The sequence below is a fragment of the Anomalospiza imberbis genome, chromosome 2 (genome assembly GCF_031753505.1).
Source record: "Anomalospiza imberbis isolate Cuckoo-Finch-1a 21T00152 chromosome 2, ASM3175350v1, whole genome shotgun sequence".
NCBI classification, from domain to species: domain Eukaryota; kingdom Metazoa; phylum Chordata; class Aves; order Passeriformes; family Viduidae; genus Anomalospiza; species Anomalospiza imberbis.
In genome coordinates this window covers 112593858-112621124 of record NC_089682.1, presented here as the reverse complement: position 1 = coordinate 112621124, position 27267 = coordinate 112593858, and the positions used below count along the sequence as shown (strand labels likewise).

Here is a 27267-nt window from a genome sequence, read left to right as displayed (position 1 = left end):
CCCACTTTTACAGAGGGCCATAAAGAGGAGTCACATATGAGAGGAAAACAGAGGTTAGAAAAAAAAAGATTAATACTAAATTATAAAAAAGAAAAATCTCTGAGAGCCTAATCTGCTTTTCTAAATTACTGTTCGAACCAGTGTCTGTAGCCAAGTTGCTGATGCTCCAGCACTGTGCTGAGGTATTTTGTAATTGTTGGGGGATCTCTTTGCTTCAGAGGTGCAGAGCAATATGCATTTATCCTGCTAGTTCTGTCTGGAATGAGAGAGAAATATCTTCTGGGAGATTCTGTCAGAGTGATAAATAACAAAAATAATTTCTAAACAAAGCAAATGTTCCAGATAAAGCAAGTCACTGTGCACTGTTTTATCTATGACTTCAGCTGCTGAACTATGGAATGGTTTCATGATGTCAGTGCTCTGACTCTCATTCCCTGTTGCATCTCCTGACTCAACAGCTCCAGAATTTTCTCAAGCACTCTTTAGTGCAGATTTAGGGCTTTAATGGTGGAAATAAATCACAATAAAAGAAGCATTTAGAGTTCTATTAGATCATGCATCCTGAAACAAATCAAGTGGGCTGTATTTACAGGATATCAGTTTATGTGTCCGAAAAAAGACTTATAGAATCTCCAAATCTGAGTTCCTCTATGATGCTTCAGGGAAGGAGGTCCATAAGGTCTTGGGGCATAGGAACAAAATAAAAAAAAAAATAAGCTGACTAGTGAGGCTACATTACCAGTGTATATCAAAATGAGCTGCTGAAATCTCAAAAGCAGGAGGAAAGTTGAAAAATCAGATAAGATTCACAAAGAGATAAGAAGATGGTTGCAAGATGTAAAACATGACTTCCAATGAAAGATTCAAAGATCAAGCTAGTTTATCAAAAATATGCCAATAGATGACTTCTTTGCTGCCTGTCCATCTCCACCAGGATCAGAGCATGTGTTCTTCAGCCCAGCAGGTAAAAGTATAATCACCAAATAGCTGGGAGCTAAAAAGCTACTCTAATTCAAAAGAGCAATAAAGCTTTTTTTTTTTTTTTTTTTTAAGCTGAAAACATTTTGTGGCTGGAAAGAACACACCTAAGGTGCTCAGTTTCAATGGAAAATTTTAAACTTGGGCTGACAACTATCTAGAAAAGATGATCCATCCAGTTTAAATCAGGGTTAGATGATCTTTGTTGTGCAGAAGATCAAACTTACTGTAAAGTAGCTATGGTGCCTTTTGAGCTAAGAAACTGTGGGGGGAGGAAGTTGAGGAAAGACAAAAAGATAAAAAAAATAGAAAAGAAAAACAACTTTGTTCTCAGGTAGTTTTAGTGCATGGAGAGCTGGCTGAGACAACAAGAGCTCACACAAATCCTATGAGGAGTGGCTGAGGGAGCTGGAGTTGTTTAACCTGGAGAAAAGCAGGCTCAGGGGTGACCTTATCACTCTCTAGAACCACTGGAAAGGAGGCTGTAGCAAGGTGAGAGCTGGTCTCTTCTCCCAGGCAACCAGCGACAGGAGAAGAGGACACAGTCCTAGGTTGTGCCAGGGGAGGATTAGGTTGAACATTGGGAACAAGTTCTTCATGGAAAGGGTGATTAGATATTGGAATTGGCTGCCTAGGGAGGAGGTGCAGTCACTGTCCCTGGAGGTATTAAAGAAAAGATTGGACGTGGAACTCAGTGCCATGGTCTGGTTGACAGGGTGGTGTTGGGTTATAGGTTGGATTTGATGATCTCAAAGGTCTTTTCCAACCTAATTGATTCTGTGAATCTACAATGTACAGGTACTGGACATTTACCTTAGGCTACTAGTCTGTTTTCCCTCTCTGGACAGCCAGAGATATGGCATCATGGCTCATTTCCCACTCAAATAGCAGACAGAGGAATTGTCCCATAGGAGTATTAAACTCACTGACCACAGATGGAGCCTAACTCATAGGCTTAGACCATCTATCCTGCTTTTAGATGACTTTAAGTGAGATAAATGCTACTCTTCTCAATACACCATGTCAGTGGAATTTTTAGGTTGCACATTTTTAGACTGATTTCTTTAAGACAAAGAGAGGATTTTAATATATTAAAACAATATAGTAGAAACATGAAGTATCTTTCACTCCAGAGATAATGTTCTGAGGCATTATCAAATTTAAATGATACAAGGTTTTTATAGCTTCTTCTGCTATTAAGTTACATTCCTTAGTACAGTGATTCTGGGATGTCTCATTAACTTCAGCAGAGCTGTGCAATGTAGTTAAGAGAAAAGTTTCGTGCAGATGGTTTACATTGACTTTCTTGAGCATGGTCTTACTTTCCTTGTAAAGAACTGACACTGTCTTCAATGAAAGCTTTCCCTGAATAAAAAAAAAAAAATGCAGGATTTGACCCTTAGCTATCCTGTGCATCTTAAAAGGAATTTATTCTTTTCCTTCAGTATTATTTAAAAAAAGCCTGAGATACAGTGCGCATCTTCAATATATGCAGATCAATGTGGACTAAATAATCAGTTCCATAAATGTGGGCAAGCTGAAATAAATTTTGTTTCTACATTCAAATCAGGGAAGTGAAAGATTAAATTGATCTGCTTGTTTGCAAACAGTGATGTTACTTGAGCTAATTTTGAGAGTTTAGGCAATGCCAAGATAGAGGGGAAGGAAATGTTTGTTGATCTGCACTCTTTGGAAAGGACATAAAGCTGCTTACCATCTTAATGTGTCTTGCATTCTGACTGTGAAGAGGTGACCAGGTTTAATTTTTTTTTTTTTTTAATTTAAGTTTTCCTTTCCGGGATAAGGAAATCTTGTACTTTAAAGTGATCGGTTTCAATCTAGACAGTTTTTCTAAATAAATGAGTCAGTGCTACATTTTGACTCTTCTTGATTGCCTGTGTGAAAGGAATTCTTGGCTAAGGTCCATTTCCAAAGGGAGAGAAGCCAACAAGGGTTGGTACAGCATAGAAGCCAATAACTATATGTTTTTGGAAACAGCACTCTTGGCCACTGATTTGTTTTCTTCCTGTTGCCTTCCTTCAGTGTTGCCACAGTAGATTGCCAAAGCACAGTACATTTGATTTAAAAAGGAATAAAATTACCTTCAAAGAGTTATTTGTGGCTTACTCATCTTGCCTGGCCTGATGTTGTACAATATATGTTTTGCACTGACTTCCTCAGTTATTGCAGATGGGTCAGTATACTCAGCCTCACCCTCTTAAATGGGAGTTCTATCTTAACTGTGACAGATTTCATACCAACTTCACTGGAATCTGATTTTTGTCTTTCCATGGGAGCAGCTGAAGTGGAAACCATGTCATAGAATCAATAAGGGCAGCCTAACACCAGAACTGAATAAGAGCCTGTATGTAGAAAATTTATTTAGGATGAGCATTTAAATATTTGCCATGTGTTGTTATATTTACAGTTAACACTACTGTGCATTTGGAAGAGGCAGCAGCAAATCTGATGTTAAATAACAAAGTCCTTTTTTTCTACAATATCAATTCTCACTGTGTACTAAAGTAACTGATAGCTGTGTAGAGTCAACTATGAAGCCTAAATATTTATAAAATATCATTTCGGAAGTGTGGCTCTGGTGGCTCCATATCCAGCTTCTAAAGTCAGTATTGAACTGGAAGCAAGAATGTAGCTACTTCATGTTGTGTAAATAACAGTGTATTCACACACAAATGATAGCCTTTACCTTTTCAGTTTATAAGTAATTTCCCCACAGTTGACAAATAAAGTAGTTAATTATTGAGGAAATTATAATATTTTTTTTCCTAAGAAGTTTAGAGCACTTTTGTCATCAAGTTATTTATTTCCTGTACAAGTTCCCTGTTTAAATAACACTGCCTTATCAAATTCCTGGACAACTGCATTCATTCTCATAAGATCCATTAATTCCTGTAAGATCTATATTTATTTGAACTATCCTTCATAACAGGAGTAATCTTTTTTTGGTCCTTTTTTAGAGATTTTTTTTTAATTAAAATTTGTAATCCTTTTTTATCGGAAAAAAAATTAGTTTGACATTGTTTCACTTTGCTACCAAAGGCAGTAAGCTCAGATCACGTTGGTACTTAGTGGATGCTTCTGTTTATCTCAGACTTGAATTGGAAAATAGATTTTCCAATCTATTGGAAAATAGATTGCCTTTTTGTGCCAAGGTAGAGGGACTTTGATTTCTGAACTAAATATTAGCCTGGGAGGAGTATTGGCAAGGAAATATCCATTTTAGAAGTTGTGAGCAATGGGTCACTCTCATACTAATCAAAATAAGTGCTGTCATTGTGGACGTGAGGGAGAATCTAAGTATGACTTCACTGTGACTGACCTACATTTTTAAGAGCCTACCTGGCCTATTTGCCAAGTGTCATTTCAGAGGCATCTTTAAATTATCTTCAGTTATCAGAGCTACATGTTCCGATATGAAATCACTCTCAGAGCGGATCTGCTTTCATGTTGGCAGGTTAATTTGTTTACTTTCAATTTACCATTACTGGGGCTTTTTTAGCCTTTCTTTGCAAGGTTAAAGAGTTCTCAGGTATTTTTTCTATACTTATGTACCTACTACAAAGCCACCTCTCAGCCACATATTCAGTGAAGTGAAATCCAGCCTTTTCCAGATCTCTGGAAATCCCACGACCTTAAAATGTGAAATTAAATCAGTTCTAACCATTTATATGTGCAAAAGTAAAATTATTGTCATATTTTTACATGTTTCATGTATTTTTTCCCCAGATAGATATGTTAAGAACTATTTTGGATTTTTGCAGCAGTATCACGAGTGATTATTCTCATTCACACTGGGAGTACTTTATAAGAACTCTGGGTTTTGCTCCAGTTAAGCTCTGGAGCAGAAAACAGAGTTTTCTGCTTTTAGTTCCTGAGATAACAGTTTTGCAGCTAGGTCAACTGTATTTTCATGAACTACAATGCTCTAGAAATCCCTGGCCTTAGGACGCCTTTTCCCCCCCTCACTCAGCCACATCTGTGTTCTTGGTTCTCACAAACTATGTTTTCAGTGTTTAAAACAGATTTTATTGGACTGAGACAATTAATAAATTGGTTCAGATTACACTGAAAGTATGACTAGCTCTCTTTACTGTTTGATAATTCACTAATCCCCATGCCACTTGAAATTGGTTGGGCAAATATTATGGAGCTTCGAGAGAGTTAAAATTGATGATAATCTCATCCCATCTAGTTTGAGTAATCCTGGACATGCTGTTAGCAGCAATGATGTTCCATGGGAATGCTATGGCAACATCAAAATGTTGGCTGTCTAGCAGGCTTACTGCATCCTGTGCATGATCCGTGAATAAACAGAGGAATTTAGTTCCCGGAGTGTCAGTCTGGCACATTTTACAAGCACTACATTCACTTACCAAAAAAAAGTCAGCCAGTCATACAGAGAAAGTGCTAGAGTGACTGAGTGATAAATCTCCTGCTGCTAACCCTTGTATATACCAACTCTAAGAAGATAAAAATAGATCATGCATGGCTTAATTCAGACAGGAAATATACTCTCCCTCAATTTGTTTTTTATTTTTGTTCCCAGATGCTCTTCTTTGTTCATACAATTGTTTTTTTTTTTTGTCAATGCATCTTCTTCCTAGACTTTGGACATATGAGCATGCTTACTTTCATTTAGATGTGATCTTACTCTGAACCAAAGGCTGGAGATAAGGTCACTTGGAGTGAAGTACTAAGTTTGAGCTAAAAAGCCCAAAAGGGATATTAGTCCAAGGTTCAGTGCATAGGAACATGTTCCTACTGTTTCTAGTTTGCTGCAAATGAGAGCACAACACGGTGTTTGCACTTGGTTCTGTCATGCAGTGATTCCAGCTCCTCAAAATGAATATAAGCTTTATGCCCATCTATTAGTCTCTTTCCCTGTGTATCTTGAAAAAAGGAAATGCAAGGACATTTATAGGATTTTGCGGCTTTTTTAGGTGGCACCTAAAATGAACAAGATGGGAGTAGGGTAGACCTTACTCCATTAATAATAACACCTCAAGCTCCCTAGACACAGATCCCATGCTTGGAAAGACTCACTGAGAAGAAATCAAAGAATCACAGAATGGTTTGGATCAGAACGGACTTTAAAGAACATCTGTTTCCAACTCCCCTGCCATGGGCAGGGACATCTTTCACTAGACAAAGCCCCATCCAACCTGGTCTTGAAAACTTTTGTGGATGGGACACCCACAGTTAGTGTGGGCAACCTGTTCCAGTACTTCAGCACCCTGACAGTGAAGTATTTCTTCCTAATGTCTAAACTAAATCTTCTCTCTTTTAGTTTAGAGCTGTTACCCCTCATTCTATCACTACACTTCCCAAGCTCCTCCCCATCTTTCCTGTATGCCCTTATAAGTACCCTGAGGCTGCTGTAAGGTCTCCCCAGGCACTTCCAGATGTTTTTGTGGGACTTAGAATCTTGACTGAAACTGTCCAGGGAAGTTTTTCTGCAAATTATTCTTATGGTTTACCACCATTCGCATTAAAATATTTCTATCTTCAATCCAGTTTTTTTTTTTTCTTCTAGTTATTTGAGCTTGTATAAATTCAAGCTTTTTTTTCTTCTAGCTATTTGAGCTTGTATAAATTCAAGCTATCTTTGTACTGCCCAATGTCTGGTTAGTTTTTTACTCCATGAATGTGAACATCATTCTTAAAGATTCTCTTTGGTAGATATAGGTGGAGTTCCCTGAACTGTATACAACTGAAGTGTGTTCAAAACTGATAGCATCTGAACCAACTGCCATCCCACTGAGGGGGAAACCCTAGTGTTTGCTGAAAATAACTTCATAAAAACATATCAGCTCCACACTCAGAGACGGTCAAATAAAAATTTAAAATAAAACAGCTGCTAGGAAATTTTAGGAAAGACATCCACAGCTACAGGGAAAATACCCTCTTGCTCCTATGTAAGTTGGATGAGTAGGCAGGGGCTACTCTTACAAATGGCAAAGACAAAGTTTAGGGAGGATGCACTGTACATCTCCAGAAAGAGGAAAAAGTGGGCTGGCTCTTCCGAACCATGAACTCTAGTTCTGAAACTAATATGAACTAGGATCAAAACCAATAAAAGGAGGTGATTCTTCATGCAATAGTACATGAGTGATTCTCCTTGTGAAAGAAAATGAATGAAACTGTAGATGCAACATCACAGGGGTTCAGGAGAAAAGGGGACAAGTAAATCTTAGCCCACTGACAAGACAGTAGGCTGACTGCCAAAGCCAGTGTTGCCATTATGATGGTTGATCCCTTCCTCACCTTTATAGGAGAGATGAACTTAAACTGGAAACAAGTGAATTCAATATCCTATTTGAAGAAGACCTTATTTATTTACTTTTTCTTGTTGCTCTGACCTTCAGTTAATACCTCTCGATAAAAGCTGACATATAAAACTAACTTTAAGACAGAAATAACATCACGATCATGAATGCCAAATTTCTGCATCAGAACAAGCTGATGAAAGTGTCCTAAAGATTAATGAAGCTTAAGGAAATAAAGCTGCAACTTTAAAAACTGATTTAAAAGAGTAACTTGTGTCTACAAAGGTGGTTTAAGTTCAAAACCTCCCCGCACAACATGCTCAAGCATTATTTTTGTTGAACAAAACAATGAAAACTCATCTCTGCACATGTTTAAAGATTGTATTTTAATCACAGACTGAAACAGAATGATTTACAAAACTGATGGTTAGATTTAAAACCAACCACTACACCTTTCTGTGGGAATATTCCCCCCACACCCTAGCAGATTAGGGATTCAAGTGAAGAACAGAGCTGTTCACGTTTGCCTTTGGGACTGAACAGTGATTTCCAGGATGATGACTGATGCTGCAAGAATTCACCTAAGATGCTTTTCAATGTGTTTCATTTACCCAGCTGACAGTGGCTTCTTCTAGGGAAGCCTGCTGGCTTCATCAGAAATCCCGACCATCTTGCAGCTTTCTGTCCAGAGCCTTCCCTGCAGCTCCTCATCATATGCTACGTCAGCCGATTTTGTCCTTTCCTCATTGTAAAGGTAGCAGCCACCAGCTCCTTCCAACTCGGGCGATACTGCTGCATAGATGGTTGTAGAGGCTCCTTCCTCTGGGGTCTGCAGAAACAAAAAAAAAAAAACAAATTCAAGTGAGGCAGGCACAGCAGAAGAATTATATTACCACCACAGGACCTTATCAGTGACAAACATCTTCCCTAATTTTGCTTTACACTTCTGGTCCTTATGCAAACCTGAAGCTTGTAATAATAAGAAAGTCACTTATTCAATTGGCAGAGTCCATTTCTTCAATAGTGCTATTTTAAGACAGCTTAAAGCCAGAACAGATATATGGAAAACTCCAGTCTATTTTTTCAAGAGTTAGTCAGATGGAGCATACAAAATAATTGATTTAGTTTTCACAGTGAGAGCTAATAGACCCAAAAGCAAGCACAAATATTAAAATCCTAGTTTAATTATTCATTTTGCAAGGATGAAAGGGTCTGTGCTTTGCCTTAAGAAGATGAAGGGTATGCTGTACAAGCAATGTGTTCATTGTAACAACAATTGTGACATGAGGAAAGGATTATGGAAACCATGAGAGCAAATTAAGATTCTGCAGTTCAGTCCAAGCAGGCAGGTAAATGAGGGAACTATATTTTAAACACAGCATAGTTATCAGGGCTCTGCTCTGCCATGAAGCAAAATGGTGAATGATCTATAATGTCTGATATACCATGACTATTAAATGAAAATTCATAAGTGAATATCTTAGAGTGATATCTCCTTTCATCCTGAGTATATGGAAAAATTTTACATTCTGCATTTAGAAGGATCACACAGCTACAACTGAAATTATTTCCATGGTATTTTTATTCTAATTAAAGGACATATTTAAAACACAACATTTTATATGCTTGCCTTTATCAGTGATATAATTATGATCAATGTCTGCTAGATAATAATGTATCATTTTGCAATACTTACAGTCATTTTTTGAGGCATTAACAGTACTGATGCCACTCAAAGCTTTGTCTGCAGCACCTGACAGGATATCTTTTCCTGAAGAACTCACTCGATGAATGAGACTGTAGTGAATAGGCTACTAATTGCCTTATAAAAACTAATAAATCTAAGTAATTGGAAGATCTTTGTTGTTTGACTTTTTTAAGAAAATTATTGTACTATGATATTCTGTCAAAAATCACTTTAAAATGCTCATTTACCTTGGTTTAGTATTTTACTGCTATTTCACCTTTCTTTATCCTATGGAAAATAGTGCTCTTCATACTCAGTATAATATGTAAATAACATAAAGGGTCAGGACAATGCATTGCTCATAGAGTGGCTAATATAATGATCAACTGTGAACAGCAGTATAAAATATCTTGATATTGTAAACTAGCAGAACAACGATGAATATGAGCATTCCTGCTTTTATACAACATTTTTCTGGATGACAATGAATAAGTGAAAGTTTTTTTATGTACTCTTATGCTCTACTTAAAAAACAGTAGTGACACAGATAAACCATTACTTCGTGCAATGGTTCACTGGACTTTATGTTCCTGAGTTTAACAGCTCTCCAGCACAAACAGGCATAAATGTCAATATCATGACTCCCAAATCTTAATGACAACAGCTCAACACTAAAATGCTTCAGAAAAACTGTGGGCAGAATTTGTGTGATTATGTTCTTATGAGCAGGGCTCTCTACCACCTCAGAGACTGGTCTGTATGGATATTGTTACAGCATCAGAAATACGAGGCTGCCTCTGCTGATTCAATGGTAAGGTTCTTCCAGGATATGCAGATTTTTCAAGATTTCTTCTTTTGATGATATGCCAGTTAAGTTCCCAACCAGAGGAGATCTATACCAAGACGTGGTCAAACACGAGCTGGCTTTCTAGAGAGGTGGTTGGTGTATCCCAAGCCTGTCAGTGGTATTTGAACAGGCATTTGAACAACGCCTTTAAGAATGTGCTTTATCATTTGGTCAGTCATGAACTGGTCACTGCTGTTGTAGGTCCCTTTCAACTGAAACAGTCTTCTATTCTATTCTATTCTATTCTATTCTATTCTATTCAAAATAATATCAAATATTTTAAATAAAGGTTATGCTATTCTATTCTCTTCTATTCAAACTAATATCAAATATTTAAAATAAAGGTTATGCACTAGTTGAAAATGCTTACACACCCACACTGCGACTCATAAGCACAGTAACAGTGGCCATCCATTAAAGTCAGCTTGTGTAACTTTTCATATGATTTATGTTGCTTCTCCAATCCACCATATGCAATATGCTGAATTGAAAGGTCTGTGCTAAATTCCTATTTAGCTTCTACCACCTCTTGCTAGAAGCAATTATCCAAACACACAAGGGAAAAACCCACTACACTATATTAAGGAATTAGCCATCATTTGAAGCGTTCAAGGCCAGGTTGGATGAAGCTCTGAGCAGCCTGGTCTAGTGAAAGATGTCTCTTCCCGTGGCAGGGGGTGGAACTAGTTGGACTTTAAAGTGTCTTCCAACCCAAGCCATTCTAGGATTCTAGGTATTATGGAAATATAGTGAGGAAAATAATTTATTCAGTGCAACAGAGAGTGAGTTGCTTGTGTATGACTAATGAATTGTCTTATTCCAGCTTCTGAGTGCTTAATTAATGATGAAAGTTTTATTTTCCCTTTCTTTATAATCTCTTTATTGTTTTGGCATGTTTTCTGCTTTAATGAAAGCGAAAATGAAACCTGCACCAGGAGTGCCCTGACTTCCCTGCTGGGAGTTTGACGTATTTGTTTTGAGAGGCTGAAGTAAAGTACATTTTGCGATTCTCTCTCTGGATCTTGTCCATGCCTACTGTGACAGCAACTGCACATTCACACAAAGAGCCAAGACTCTGGGAAAGCACTGGGTCTACTACACACCCAAAAATCAACTGCAACAAACAAAGACACACAGACACATGCAGACATCCTGTCTGTGCACCAGTGCCTGAGGACCTCTTGGGAAGGATGAAGCTGGCAACAGGAGGCAACCACTGGAGTAATTAATATGTATCTGGACAAGGATCAGGCTGAATTGTTCCAGCAGTGGCAGACTCACTCCTGGTTGCCAACTTTCCTTTGAAGAGCTTTTCCATAGCTTTTCTTTCACCACATGATAGGCCATCAAAATATGAGGAGAAACCACCAAGCTCTTGGAAAAGAAAATGGCCACAAACAGGAGACTACAGTCAAAGCAACACATCTGACCCACCCTTTGATGCCAGTGGCTTTCTAGGAAGGAGAGCACCTGATAAAGGATCAGAGAAATCACCAGCAAATGGGTAAATATCTTGACTATAAAACGCCAGGATGTTTGTCATGATACTCTATACAAATGTACAATGAAAAAAACCCAGCTACACTACATTAAGGAATTAACCATCACTTGAAATTCTCAAGGCCAGGTTGGATGAAGCTTTGAGCAACCTGGTCTACTGGAAGATGTCTCTTTGCATGGCAGAGGGATTGGAATTAGATGGACTTTAAGATCTCTACTATGAAGTATTACACCAAGAGTTCCATGTAGACAAGAAGTAATAGCAAGTATAATTCAAATCACAGGGGAGGATTCTCTACACATTGCCAGTGTAAAAAAGACAGTAAAAGTAAAATAAAATAACAGTAAAAGAATAGTATTCATATATACAGAATCAATAACATCTTGTTCATTAATTGACTGGACTTGTTTTAAGAGAAAGGGGATGCCTATAAATTGCACAATGATTCTTCACTCTTCAGTTACCATCTTACTGGTGTTGAATTTTTTTTTAATTTGGATTTTTTGTTCACAAACTGTTCTATTATTAGTATCCAAGGAACTGTAATTAATACCTTTGTAATATACAAGTAAAACTGATTTCTGCTTAACTTCTTCCCAATGAAATTCTGAACCTGCATTCCCCTTTTTATAGTATTGATCACAATTTTTACTTTCTTTTTCAATTAAGTTTATGTTTGTCTTCAACAGTAAATAAAGGTCTGATTGAAAGTACACATCTTTGTTCACTAGATGTATAAGTGGAAGGAAGGAGAGAAAAGATAGCCTGTGACCGGCTTATTTAAGCAAAATGTAGCCTACATACATAAAATGACATTATTTTGGCACTATCTATTCCCAAAGAAAAGGCCTTTTTCTTTTCACAGAAGCTCTGATATTCCTTTTTTTTCCTTAAATATTCATCAATTATAACTCATTGTCAAAGAATAATTTTCCCTCAGTATGAAATGGAATATTCTGTTCTAGGAAAACTGGGACAAGTGCTAAGAGGGTTTGTATTTTAGTTTTGCTTTTTTAGGACTTGCTAGTTCATGCATTTTGATTAATGCAATTTTGTCGATAATAGGTTCTAATTCTTGCAAAATGTGCTAGCTGACAACAGTCAGTTCCTACAGCCATGTCGCCAGGAAATGTTACATCCTTTCCATTTGTCTAAAAGAGGGAGCAACAGCCTAACTCTTTAGAAGTCATGTGTCTGCATCAGTTATATGTGATGGCTTGGTGGTGCTTTCCGTGATAATCCATGTACTCATTCACTTCCACCTTCACCTGAATTCATAGCTCAGAGTCCTGGGTAGACAGTGTGTTACGTTCATCAGAAACCACAGAAAACTGGACAGGAAAAAAGCTCCTATAATTCCTCCTCTGTAATCACTTCATTTTCTCAGTACCACTTGCAGCAACTACCAGCAAACAGTGACAACTGATCTATGTGTGTTAAACACTGTGACAAATTGCTTGACTGGACAGCCTGCATATACTTGTATTTGTACTGGCTAACAGAGTTGGCAATATGATTGAAAGGGCAGCAGTGATAAAAGCCATGGTATCAGGGGACTTATGACTTTGGGATAGCTTCCCCTCCTCTCACTCAATCAGAAAATTGCACTTGATTTGTATTTCATGAATTCAGGATTCTGCCATCTCAGAAATTATAGGAGAGAAGGTTGGGCGCAGAGGACAGAGAGCTGCTGGCTGAATCACTTATTGACATCACAGTTGAGTTTTGAGAGACATGAAAAGGGGGTCAGAGAGATGTGCACACAGCACTGCTTGGTAAGCTGGAAGATCAATTAATGCTGAGAAAAAACATGTTAAAACACCTTTATGCCCATAATTTGTGCTGCAGAATACATTAAGTAACTATGGAATAAACCTAATCAGCAACATTAGGTAGACTGCTGTAGGAACTTTCATCAAAAGTGGGCTTATAACACTGGTCCTAGCTCATGTACCATTCATTAAATCATGCACTTTTCAGTTCATGTGAGAAATCTACTCATAAACTGATGAGTTAAATGAGATTGCAGATATTTTTTGGTTTGATTTTCTTTTTGCCACAGGTGTTCATGGTGTTCGTTCTACGGCTTCACTTTTTTAAAAGAGTGAGTTGCATCAGGCCTTTCCTGAGTGGGTAAAAAATCCCCTGGTTCCAGCTAGGAAAACGCAGAAAGCACTGAACAGGCCATCTTCTGGGCATCAGTACTCGGACACTTTTGCCTGTGTTCCTTCACCTTTCTCAATGATAATTATTCTGGTAATACTTTTTAAAATGTTGGTATATTACTGACTTACTTCTGTACTGAAAAATTCTGTATATGCAGAGTTTTCTTCTTTTCCTGTCTTCCTTCAGGAAAGACAATGATCATCTGTGATGCTTGAGCAGGTCTATGCATATACACTGTAGGGATTAGCAACAACAAAGAGAACATGAAATTGCTCTTACTCGGTACAGCAAAGTCTTTCATTTACTTGGTGGCAGCTAGTGGAGGGGTGACATCCAGTCACCCTCAATGCACTGGTTGACTCTCAGGAACAAAGGCAAACACAGAACATGGAATAGTTTGAAAAAAATCAGAAAGAGAGGAGCTGGGATTGTGTTCCCATGAATATTAAAGCATACAAGCTTGTGAGAAGCAAATTACCTGTGTTCTAGGGTGCTCTGACTACTATGATCTGTGAACCACTGAATCATTTCGAAGCCAGGTGTCTTGGGAAGACAACAGGTTACTTTCTGGTGCAAGAGTCCAAGGTGAAATAATAACAGCTGCTGTAGAGCCACAGCCTCCAGGTGAACACAGGGGCTATATGTGTTCAGTGTGCATTGTGTAACTTGCACTGTCTAGACCTCCTAATGTGATTGTCGCTTTGAAAATTCCAGACAAAAAGTAATCCATTGAAATACTGAGTAGGAAAACAAAGGCTAGAAAGCAAACCATGATGCAGGTGGATGGACGTTTTCAGCCACCTTTGATCAATAAGGCTGCAGCAGCTGACTTTACGTCCTGGTGAGACCAGTGGCCAGGACCAACTGTCAGGTCCCTAGGAAGCCAAAGCTGCTAGAGAAGTGTGGCAGCACAGCTTTTCAGCAATGTCTGCCTTCGCTCAAAAGCCCTGGTTTCCATCCGCGTTCTCTCTTGCCTTCTATTCTTTCATATGTAGCTTGCTATTATGCTGTTTCTATCCAATTTCTGCCTTGATAATAGACTAGAAAGAGATATTTTATTGAATATAGTTCTCCCTAGATACCCAGTCAGCACCACCAAATTAATTTCTCTTCAATCCCCAACTTGTGGCAATGAGAATTCTTTAATAAATTTACTCCATAATAATATTCTTCAGATTTTGTCTTTGAAAGGAATAGCAGAAATGGCTCAGTTAAAGTGTGAAGCCTTTCTCCTGACAATGTTGTGGCCACAGAGAAATAATTTCTCAATCAAAGATTGAGAAATATGTAATAAAAGATGAAAGTTTGATGAATTAGGAACACAAAGCAATTTTCACACTAAAAAGGGATTAAAATTTGCAAGAAAAGGAGCTTTTATAATCTGAAAAATTCAAGATTATTTGGAGAAAAAGAGAAGTTTTCCCTGAGCACAAGATACTGAAAGAACAGAAGCAGAGACATCTGGCAAACAGATACAGAAGGTATCAAATCCCGAATCTCCTTTTCTTTTGAAAGCAACTTTTCTGGGAAGACCTTAAAAAAAACTGAGGTACACAGAGAGAGTGGGAAGTCTCATCTTGCCTTCACATCAGCCCCTGTATAGGTGTCTGGGATGCCTGTAAATAAGGCAGGCTATGGGAGAAAGGAACTGTCCTCAAAAGACTGTCAGGGTCAGCCTGTTGCTCAGGCAGCCCAAGAAGCAGGCACATGCCCAGATCCGAACGCCTCCTTCCTCATGAATCTTTTGATGGAGTTTGCACTAGAAGGTTTTAATTGGTTTTGTGTCAGAGATACGCCTTCTGAGAAATCTGTTTTGCTGAAAAATGGCCAAGCAGCTCTACTCTGAAGCCATGGGGTGAGTCTCGTTACAGATTCAAAACACAAGCAAAGTTTGACTGAGGAAGGCAGCTGCCATGACTCTGAACCCCCTTCTTCTAAAGCTGCTACTTCAGGCTGAGCAGGTATGCTGCTTTTGGCTGGGGCAGAGTTAATTTTCTTACAGTGGCTGGTACAGGGCTGTGTTTTGGATTTGTGCTGAACACAGAGCTGATAATGGAGAGATAGCTCTGTTATTGCTGAGCACGGCTCACAAAGAGCCAAGCCCTTTTCTGATTTTACTGCCATGCTGGCAAAGAACTTGGGGGTGTGTGGGAGGTTGGGAGGAGTCACAGGTGGGACAGGTGATCCCAAGTGACCAAAGCAGTATTCCAAACAATATGACGTCATGTTCGGGATAAAAAGTAGGGGCAAAAAGATGGGGGGATTTGGAGTGATAGCATTTATCTTCCCAAGTCACCATCACATGTGATGAGGCCCTGCTCTCCTGGAGATGGCTGTTTGCCCATGGGAAACACGGAATCAATTCCATGTTTCCCTTTGCCTGTGTGCATGGTTTTTACTTTCCCTATTAAACTGTCTTTATCTCAACCCACGAGTTATTAAGGGGTCTTTTACCCCTTCTATTCTCCCCTCCAACCCACTGATTAGGAGTGAGTTGGCTGCTGCATGGGGCTTGGTTGCTGGCTGGTGTTAAACCACCACAAAAGGACATCACGGGTCATGTCAAATAACATGAGATACTTGTGTTCTAAGGCAGATGAATGAAGATCCTCTTGGCTGGCCAGCTTTCTGGGCTATGCTGAAGAAATCTCCATCTGTCTCAAGAAGCAGCTCCAACTGTGAACTCACTTGTAGGTATTATAAATAATAGTATAATACAAATATTATAAATTTTATATATATATATATATATATATATATATATATATATATATATATAAAATTATATTTGTGCCTTAATTTCAAACTGAATGTCTCTCAGGTTAGAATTGCAATGTAACATTGGTGATATGAGCAGGATTGTTTGCGGATACTTTGTATTTTCTAAGATATTGAATAGAGTACTAAAACAATAATGTTCACTTTTAAGCAATTTTGAAATAGAAACAAGAACCCAACTTTACATGACTGAATTTGAGCAGGGACTTGAAACTTTGGGTCAAAGTCATTAATCATGGCTGAGTCTTATTCATTTTGTCAAGTGCATTGAGGAATATTACTTTGCCTGGAGGCTGATCCCTAAGCTTGCTCTGCAGCAGACAGCAATGTCTTCAAAGTCAGAACTGAGATATCGCTGCAGCCACTGAAATCACTTTACACTTGTTACCTCGCTCAGCTCGGTAACAGTATGCAAAATTTGACTGATAGGAGCCTGCTGCCCCAGACATTGCATAAACATCCAACCAGAGACACTCACTTGCTGGAAGATCCAGTCTCTAGGAAATAATAGGCAGAGAGAGATGAGAATGTACGTGTACTTCACAAAATACTGAAGCCTCTTCTGTGAGCATAACACTCTGTCTGGTTAATGAGCTCTCTGGAAACCAGGTGATGTCCAGCAGATACCTATTGCTGAGGATGCCTGAGTTAAATCACTGAGAATTGTCCTGGATCCTCACATAATCTGGAATTTTCTGCAACACTTCCATTCAGAGACCCACAAGATATATATTGAAGCAAATGTGCAGGTTAGAAGAGACGAGGAAAGAATGAGTCTCTGAAGAGCTAACCCTGATGCCTCGTGCACTAGGCTGTAACTCCTGTGTTTGTACAGGAAAACACACCATTTATTTGTTTACTTCCAGCTTACATTTTCAATGCATTATCTTGCATGAATACATAGGCCAGTCTTACTTTCTTGAATTCTTTCAAAGAAGATAGATCTTGGCAATCAAAACAACACAGCAAAGCCCACAAAGAAGTATTTGTGCTTGAAGTGGTAGCTGCACTTTTAGCAGCCCCAGAGAACAGGAGATACAGCAAGGCTCAAGTTGCTGAAGATGATACTCCCGAGTTCATATACCTCTGAACAATTTATTACCTGCCTGCTCACGCAAAGGAAAATATCTTTGCTGGCTTTTGGTGAAAACATAAGACTTCAGGAATAATATAGATGGCAACTTCTGACTTGTAGCCCCCTACCATCATCTCTACTTTTTTACTTACTCTTATTTGACAAATCATGTATCTTGTTTTCCCTTGTTAGAAAATAAAAACTGAGACATCTCCCACTTCACAACTTTCTCATAATGACTGTTATTTATTTTTTAATTATTATAAGAACTCAGGATTGGCACGGAACTCCTAAATATTTAAAAGAAAACCACAATATTCAAAGCCTTTAGGAACTATGATGAGATCAAAAAGCAAAAAGACTGTACAGAACACAGACAAAATGAAATAACCCAAAATTACATAAGCCAGCAGCTATTTCACAGCCTCTTCTGTTTTAAATTGCTACAACCCCCAGTTTTGCACCCCAAACAGAAGCAGGACTATTTCAAGCTGTGGGCTCAGCCAGGTGCAGGAGGGCTGGGAGATGGTGGCTGCCAGCCTCAGTTTTCTACCTTTCCCGCTGGAAGCACCTCCTGAAAACAGACAGTGAAGATGTGAAAGTGCAAATCCTTTCCCAGATCATCAGGTAAGGTCAGCAGAGAACACTCCTTCCCCAGGACTCAGGCAGGCCATATGCCTGCACTGCCAAAGATGAGGACCAGAACTAGTGACGTGCACAAACTAACTCAAAATGACTACAGGGTGCTACATCTGTGCATTAATGACATGCAAGATGAAAATATGTCTGGGAAGATGGGAGAGATGAAAGCAAAAGTACACTTCCCCCCAAATTTCTTAGTCCTGCATTGCAGTGGCACGCTAGCTGGGTTGTAATATATCCTGCTGATGGGTATGCTCCACACAAAGCTCCTGCATGGAAAAAGACCTTCACCTTGCAGTGCTTATCCTCACCTTGGGTGTCAGCCTTTGACTTCTTGTCCCTGAGCTAACAGGAAGAAAGGAATTCAAAGCAGCTCACCAAATACCATTGTTGCAGTTCAATCCCAGCTGGCAATTAAGCTACTTACTCCCCTCCCATCCCCCAGTGGGGTGGGGAAGAGAGTCAGGAAAATATCAAATCCATGATTGTTCACTACCAACTGACTGAGGCCCCTGAGCAGCAATCAATGGCTCCTGGCCACCTCTCCTCAGTTTAAACACTGAGCATGATGCTGTAATGGTATGGAATGTCTCTTAGGCCAGTTTAAGTCAGCTGTCCTGGCCATGCTACCTCACAGCTTCTTGTGCATCTTCTCACTGGCAGAACATAGCAAACTGAAAAGGCCTTGGATTAGCATAAGCACCACTTTAGTGACAGCTACAACTTCAGTGCGTTATCAACATTATTCTCATACCGAATCCAAAACTGTACCAGCTGCTAAGAAGGAAATTAATTCCATCTCAGCCCAAACCAGAACAACCATTTAAGAATGTCCATGACCCAGCTGATCTGAGTTTCTGGTTTTTATGGAGTTATTGTGCTTAAATTATAGTTTCACAGTATTCCCCAGACTGAGAGGAGAAAGTTCAAACTGGAAGACAGATAAAAGTGGTGGGGAGGGAAGGAATTTTATTCTGGAAATTTGTTTCACATAATTCCAGTTACTGGCAATTTCATCATTTAATCTTGAATGATAAACTAAAAAGATATAAACAAGAGGGTTAATTTACATCTGTCCCTAGTAACATAGCAAAAGATGGAAAACAAGAAGACCAGACTTATTTTCTATAGTTATTTTAGTGGAAGACTAGAATTAGGTGAGAGTGGCTCAGATTTTCTAATCATATCTTTTTAAGAGATCATTAGTTCAAATAAGTAATTACAGATTTTACATCCTCAATTTTGCCCGATAAGTTCAGAACTTTTCTATTTAAGCAATAAAACCCTTGAAAAATTACAGTTCTCTTCATTTTAATAAACTATTTTTTTCAGGAAGCAGCTTGTAAAAATAATAATAATAATTAAAAAGTGATCTTGTAAACAGAACTACCATTTCCCATTTTCTATCACAATGCTATCAGATTGCTAAATTCATGAAATGACGGATAGATTCAGAAACCATTCTATTATGGACCTGTCCATATAGCTTATCCTTTATTACCCAAGAGAAGTTCTAAGCTTAAAGGCAAAAGCTACATTCAATTGCAAACTGACATATCTGAATGTTTATTAAACCACCAGAATCAACTTGTTTTTAACAAAATAACTAAAAATGCAAATTTAAAGGATGACTGAATCTGATTATTCAAATCAAGTTTTTGTTGTGGAGACTGAAAGTGAATTTAAGCTCTGTAACTTAAATCCTTTTGTTTAAGTCAATCAACCCCGGGGGCTCTTCACTATCTGCAAAGGAATCTATTGATGGCTTAAATTCAGAAGAGACCCAAAGAACATGGATAATTTTAGACAGGCAAAGAGTGCCATGGATTTCAATGAGATTAGTCTCTAAAACTATGTCAGACAAGATTTGAGGCATCATATCTTTAACTGCAGAGCTCATTAGACAGAGAGTAAACACTCAGACCCTCAGCCACACAAATGATTCCCAAGGTTTGAAACGGAAGCAAAAAACTTTCTTCTTGAAAACAATTACTCAAGAGTTTAAGCTTATCACACTTAATCAGCTAAATGGTCTGAAAGAAGGGCAGGCTGGTACTCATAATGCAGAGGGGAGTATAAGCCTATGGAGAGGTGATATGGCTACTCATTTGCAAGGGCTCTAAAGGAAAAGCAAGTGTAAGTTCTTGCCAGTGGAACAGAAAAAAGAAAGCATGAAATGGCACGTACTCATTACGTGTAATTGTTATCTACTGGTAAGTGGGAAGACCCAGAACTACTATCCACTGAAGCTGTCAAGTTTAATACCTAGGCTTATTTCTAAAGTTCTTTTGTAAACCTTCATTAAGGTAGCAGATGGAGTAAAAAAAAATGTGAATTCACTGCAAAAGCCAGGATTGAATTTGGTGACAGATGTGGTCCTTGCCATGTTCTTGTTTCCTTTTCTGTATGACAGAAGTCACAGCAGAGATGTCACATTGCTGTGCAGGTGACGTGGTGTACCCCATTCCTGTTTAAATGACTACACTGACTGTCCTGGCTTTTGTTGGAGGAAGAATTGGTTCAAATTCCAAAAATGAGATCCATAATGAATGACCAAACCTTGTTAACTGAAACAGGACAATGAAAAATGGGAAAGGAGAAAACCATTTAATTCCTTTCACACCAAACATCTCCAAACAACTTTCCCCAGTGAACTATTAAAAAAAAAAAAAAAAAAAAAAAAAAAAGAAGAAGGAAAAAAACCCAACAAAAAAGGGGTTGTGAGGCATGAGTGGTAAAAATCCAACAATATTCCTGAAAGTTTTCTTATTCTTTTTATTTCATCTTCAGGTAGCTCCTGTCTCTGCAGTTTCTGACTGGGGTTTTGATACTGGAGTTATTCAGGGCTTACATAGCCATGGCCCTGAGGCTTGCTCTTGCAGAACTATTGATAGACAAAATAAAACAGTGAGAATTAACCTTTTCTTTTCATTAAGCTCCCCAGGAGAGCTCCTGTTGCACTGGAATTCAGAGCGCTTTTTGACATAAAGGTTAGGGCAGTTGTTTAGAATGGGAAACAAATACTGTGAGGTTTTGTGGTTTGATGAATGCATTTTACTGATTCATCTGGTGCTAAAATAATTCACTTTATTTAGGAAGCTCAATATTGAACTATGCTCTTTGATAGTGTCATTTTGCTACACACATCCTTTGGCCCTGATAGTTCAATCAATGAGCCCCCTTGCCCCCGCTCACTCTCTCATTAGAGGTGATACACTGCAAGCAGCAACGCTCCAGATGAATAAATTTCTGCTTCCCAGGAAAAATTCCAGCTGAATTAATGCAGAACTGTGCTAAGGTTTAAGCAACTACTTTAAACTTGTAAAAGCACAGGCTGAGGTCTGAGCAGAGCTCGAACACCAGTGCTGGGTGCTATCCCAGCCCTCCCCTCTGCCTCTCCTGCCTGCACAGCCACTTGCTTAAAATTCTGCTCTTCACCTGCAAGTCTGCACAGCTCTGCAGCTGCCTATTGTTATTTAACACGTACTTCACAGCGGAATTGAATTGTTCCAATCAAGATTAGGTTCTGTTTCTCCATGTGGTATGCAAAGCATGTCTGCAGACAAAACTTTTATTAATTTCTCCACCTGCCTTTTCATCGTGCCCCACAACAATCTCACTGAGAGTCCCAGTGCTTTTTCATTCCCTTTTCTTCATGAATTCCTAAATGCCTCTTGCCAGGCCCTCACTGCCAGCTCACCGAGTGTGGCTGCTACATCAGTGTGCCACTTGGCCCACTGGCTCAGATCCCTTCCTGCAGCCTATGCGCCACGTGGAGGAGGAAGGGGCTCAGGGTAGGAGGGTTTCCCAGTGCATCACCAACACTTGCCTTCCTCAGATCACCCATCCATGTCACCAAGCCCCTTTGAAAATCAAAAAGGGGTAAAAAGCAGACTTCAAAGCATGAGCTCTTGGGGTAGATGGTTTTTACAATCTGTGGTGCAAACAAAGGAGCGAGCCCAAGCCATATTGTAGTAGAAAAAGGGGAGGAGAATGCTAGGTGAAACCTTGTCAATACATTGACCCAGCTAAATCTGACAATTCAGGAGAAATGGTGGGTCCACAGGCAGTGCCAAACCCCTTGAGCAGGTCAGACAACAAAATTCCTCTTTGAAGCAAAAGAGTGGTGTATCAGGATGTTACACTGCTGGACATGTGGGGTTGCAGTAAAGGATAGTGAGCAAGGCTGGTCCCCAGCCACCAGCATCAGCCACAATCCCTACTGCTGCTTGGCCCTTGCCAGGGCATGGGATACTCCTGCAGCTGGAAGGACAAGCTGCAAAGCCCCCTTTACTCTGCAAATCTGCTGAGCTGATGTGGTTATAAGGGTGCCACAGTCAAAAAGCAAGGGTTTCCAAGCAATGCAATTTTTATATAAAAATAATCTAAATGGTTGGGTTTTATCAATTGCATCAACTCCTTAGTGTCCAAAACATAACTGACTTTTGCTTTTAAATATGTGTTCAATAAAAGATTGATTGATTGTGAACTGATTGTGAACTTTGCAAAGTCTGTAACATGGTTCAGGGAAAAATATATTTAATTTCCCTAATAGCTGCTGACAGTCTGTGAAACAAATAGTTTTAATTATTTTCTCCTTGGTGAATTTCAGCTCTCATCATTTAATCAAATAGTAGCACATTACCAACAATTGAGATTAAATGGAAAGACATAGAGTAGGGAAAATAGGAAATTACATTAGCACTAAACAGTGACAAATATGTCCTTCTTATTGCGCTCTTGTCCTGATGCAGCAGAATATTTATACATTTATAATGCCCTGACAAAAAAACCCTTAAAAACCCAAATGAGTCCTTTAGACTTTTCCCATTTATCCTGAGACTTAAGACTACTGAAAATGCCGGTGTGGTCTCTGCAATAAAAAAAAAGTATATATTTTAAAGACTCATTTCACTTGTTGATAAACAATGTACAGATCTTACACCTTGGTGTAAAGTAAGTGTTACTCCTTTTTTTACTGGTGCTACTGAGGCATGAAAATAGCTACAGAGCTAATCAATAGGTAATGACTGTATTTCACAAGTAGTGCTCTGTTCAGAGGAAAAAATTACTGCAATTCACAAACAATTATTGACACCATGAAGCACATTAATCAATGCCCACTAGAGATCTGCACGTTATTTAACATTTCTTCAGCAATATTTGTCTTTGTTTCTTAGTCCCAGTGTAATTTTTCCTGCTTGTTACCCTGTGAATATATTAAAGGTTAGCGTGAATATATTGATGACAACTAGAATAAAATGTAAAAGCTAGACTTCTGATGGATAAGTCCAACCATTAGCAGTGGTGTTACTACCAGAGTACTGTAGACATGGGATTCCATGCAAAGCTCTTTCTTGCATAAGACATTTTTTCTCACAGAATGATCAAGACCTCATCTCTTAAAGGTCCAGTATAACTCTGCTGAAATTCAATCTTTTTTAAGTCTTCCCTGTTGTTTTTTCTGCCTGCAATGGTTTACTGCTGAGAGCAAGTGGAAGGACATGAGGTGGGCAGAGCTGGAGATGGTGTGCCTCAGGCTTACTGAACTGCCCCAAGGAGACAGATTTATCACTGGCTCTCACAGGGAACCAATGGATTCCTATTGGCCTAATTCTCTAATTATAGCTGTTTGCCTTGTTTTTATTGTTATCTCTGTGTAGAGCAAGGGAAAATCATGAAAAAGTCCAAGGTACAAATCTGAATTCTCTCTTGTTAGCACAGGGGAGAGAACAACACATCTGTTCTTCACTTGCATAAACAAATATCGGAGATGTACAGGGCAGAGAGGAAGGTGATTACCACTGGCTCTCACATTTTTCTTTTGATTCACATGTGGCTTGAGACATGGCTGGTTTACAGCCTGATATGATACTCCTTTACTTGAGGTTTTAACTGCAAATCAATTCTGCTTAGCCCAGAACAAACATCTGGTCCTTGCTTAAAAAATGAATTGAAACAACATCATGCCTGCCATCAGAGCACAGCTACTCAAACATCTGACAAGTTACCAGCAGCACCTTACAGAAGGGACAGATTTTCAAAAGAATAAATGCCCAGCTGTGACTAGAAACATATTTGGGTGTCTTGCTACAGTTCTGCATAAGAAAACAGCAATCATTTTTAATTACTAATGCAATAAAATTAGGAAAGGCACTTTGGCTTTTGAAAAATCAGGGAGATTCCTCTCCTAGTCTAAATTAATATGAAGAAGAATTTACAAGTGTTTTCAGATGACCACAGCAGAAAAAAAGCACACCAAACAACAAACATAACCACAAAGAGAAATCCAGAGAAAAAATAGCACTAAGGTACATATCTTTACACAACTAAGGGACAATAGATACCTGGGCCAAGTATGCTCTTTAACTCCTTCTCTGAAAATATAAACTCATTTCCAAAGAGCTCACCCAGAGTATTTTTTCCTTCTATTTAGGCAAGTATAAGAAATCATAAAATAAGATTAAAAATTATCTCAGCATACACCTCATTTGCAAGTAGTAGATGGCTGCTCAATCTTGTAAAACTTACTTTTATGTTGAAAAGGAAATAAAATCTAGACAGTACTCTGGCTGGAGCTAACTGCTGCTACATTAAATAAGTACAAATATAACTATTTCAAAACTATAAACAATGAAGTAGGCTCCATGAAATGGAGATGAGAGCATAGCCCAGAATATATTCACATAATTTAAAAATAAACATTAAAAATGTATTTATGGGGTGATGAGGAGGAAAGGAGCTGCTCTTCCAAAGCTCTGAGCATACAGCCCTACTGGCTCCTGGTTTTCCAGCTTAATTTAGAGAAAAGGTCACAATCATCAATCTCATTCCACGAGTTGTCAGAAGAGCCAGCCCTACGTATTTCAGCATTAAGAAGCCCCACTGAAAAGATGTTTTAAACATTTGCAATGGAGGTTAAGTGACCACTTGCCAGCTGCTCTGTAGCTCTGCCCTTTCTTCTAAGTCAAAAGTATATTAACTGGAGGACAATTGCAGATGTTCTCATCCATAATCTACAGTGACAATAACAAACAGCAGATCAAATTAAAAGGATCTTGCAGTCTGCCAAAATATTCAGCTTTGCTTTTCGTTAGGATTATTTATCTATCCTTCCTAAAAATTCTTAGGTACTGCAGATGAGTAAGGTTAAGAGTGGAAGAATATTATTGAAAACTACTTAGTAATATCTGTTTAACTTGTCAACCTACAGTAGGTTACATTTTTGGTTAGTATATGATTAAAAAGGAAATTACATTTTATTAACATAATTTTTATATTAAAAAGTTCTATACTTAAAAGTAAGTAATATTTTAACATGAAAATTATCTGATCTCCTCCAATTTAAGCAAAGGGACTCCAAAATATGAGAGGTACTCCAGTCTCCTGAATTTTAGGTACATCTATTTTTCTGTGATAAAGGCACTAAGTAACCATATGAATACTTGAAAAATTCTGTTAATAAATACCTACTGTCATCTAGAGTTTTACAGCAATACTAGTTGATAATGAAAACATGGAAAAACACTAAATAAAATTATATGCACTTGCTTAACTAATATACCTTACACTTACCACACATAAAAATAAAGAATTTTTTATGCAAGAAAGATACTTTCATGAAGAAGTACACCTGGTAGTACAAATGACCCAGCAATGTGGTGTTTACCACAGAAACTATGGAGTACTTAAAAATGCCTTGAAGTGGAAAAAAACACATGCACCTTAGTGACATGATTCATTGACAGATATGTCCATCATAAATATAACAGAAACCCTACAGGTCGCTGACAGCAATGGAAGGTGAATGAAAGATAACTGAAATACAGCTAAATTGCAGGTATCTTGAGACCTATGTTGCAGTTCACCACACCATTTATTTCTTGACAGTTCAAATTTTCTGTATAATCCAAAGGATTTATTTTGAAATCTAGGCAGTCATTTATATCAGGGGACAAACTTTTACTCAGCCTTTTGGAGCACTGACACATTTTAGCTCTCACAACAGATCCATGACGTGTAGTCTACAGCAAGTCTATTGCTCTGATTTTAAAGACTCACCCAAGAAAGATCAAGCACTCAGTTTGGATGTCCCCATAATATCACATCATGGTTTAAATTTAAAAGGCCACAAAATCAGAAAATAAATCAAAAAAAAAAAAGGAAAAAAAAATTCAAAAATTTTAAAACATGTAGTATAATTTCTCTATAAGAAAAATATGGCAAGTAGCAGTGAAAACACCAATTCAGGTCAAGGAGAGCTGACATCACAAATGAGGAATGTAAAAACTTTCCTTCCCTTAGAAAAAATACTGAACCAAACTCTGTTCTGGGCATTTTAGAAATGGAAATCTTTGCCTTTCTAGTCTGGACACTCAGCTGGATTCAACTCCTCAGCTGACTTCCACCAGGATTACAAGGCTCCCCAACTCTAGTCATCTTGAAGGCCTTTTAGATGCAAACCAGGGATTTGGGAAGACCTCAGACAACGGCCTTGAGCTGTCCATGGAAACAGGGGAAGCTGTGGTCTCTCACTCAAGGGTCACACTGTGGCCCATGGTTGCCCAGCCTCTCTGCTGAGGAGTCTCTTGAGCATTGACCAAATTGTGAAAAGCATGCAGGTGAGAGATCAGCCTCATGGCTGTGTCAGTTATCTCTACAGTTCCATTTGCAATTTATCTTGGCTACTTTATTTTTTAAGAGCATGCACAGATATTTTGACCAGGATAATAAAAGATCTCATTTTCACTGAAACTCTTCAGGCTGATCCATAGCTGTCATCTTCCCTTTTTCTTCTCTGACCAAAAGCAAGGACTAGACTGTTGAACAGTTCAACACAGCTCATAAGCAAACTGGAAGAACCACGGTCAAGAAAGGAAAGAATGGAGGTGAATGCAAGAAATAGCACATATTCATCAAAGGTTTTCCTAAAGAAGAATTTGCTAGGTATTCAACAAGTTCAAAATCAAAATGGACATTTCTTGGAAAATCTACACTTTTGTACTCTTATACTGGATTAATTTTTTTCTTTTCAGCATGGGAGCAAACCAGGTAAACCTGGGACAAAATAAAAGGGATTCTAAATATGAAAAGAATTCAGAAGCACCTATCTGTCTTGGGAGACCTCTGATCTAATTTTGCAGAAAACTTATCAGCTGATCTTCTTCCACAAAACCTATTTATACTCCATCATAAAAAAAACCACTCTTCTTATAGCTGTCACACTGTGGTAGCCATTCCCAGAGTATGATTACAAAGATTAGAAACAAGTTTCTTCTTTTTTCTTATTTCTTTCTCAGTTTCTCA

The 27267-nt window shown here is 38.5% G+C and overlaps 1 protein-coding gene across 2 annotated transcripts in view; it reads right to left on the bottom strand.

The window, feature by feature from the left end:
• Positions 1–7632: 7632 nt before the first annotated feature.
• Positions 7633–27267, bottom strand: part of DHRSX (dehydrogenase/reductase X-linked) — a 166498-nt gene continuing 146863 nt past the window's right edge. For both annotated transcript variants that reach the window (XM_068182606.1, XM_068182607.1), the window contains one exon: positions 7633–8094. In XM_068182606.1, coding sequence (XP_068038707.1) covers positions 7897–8094 — 198 coding nt within the window. In that variant the 3' untranslated portion in view covers positions 7633–7896. The remainder of the gene's footprint in view (positions 8095–27267) is intronic.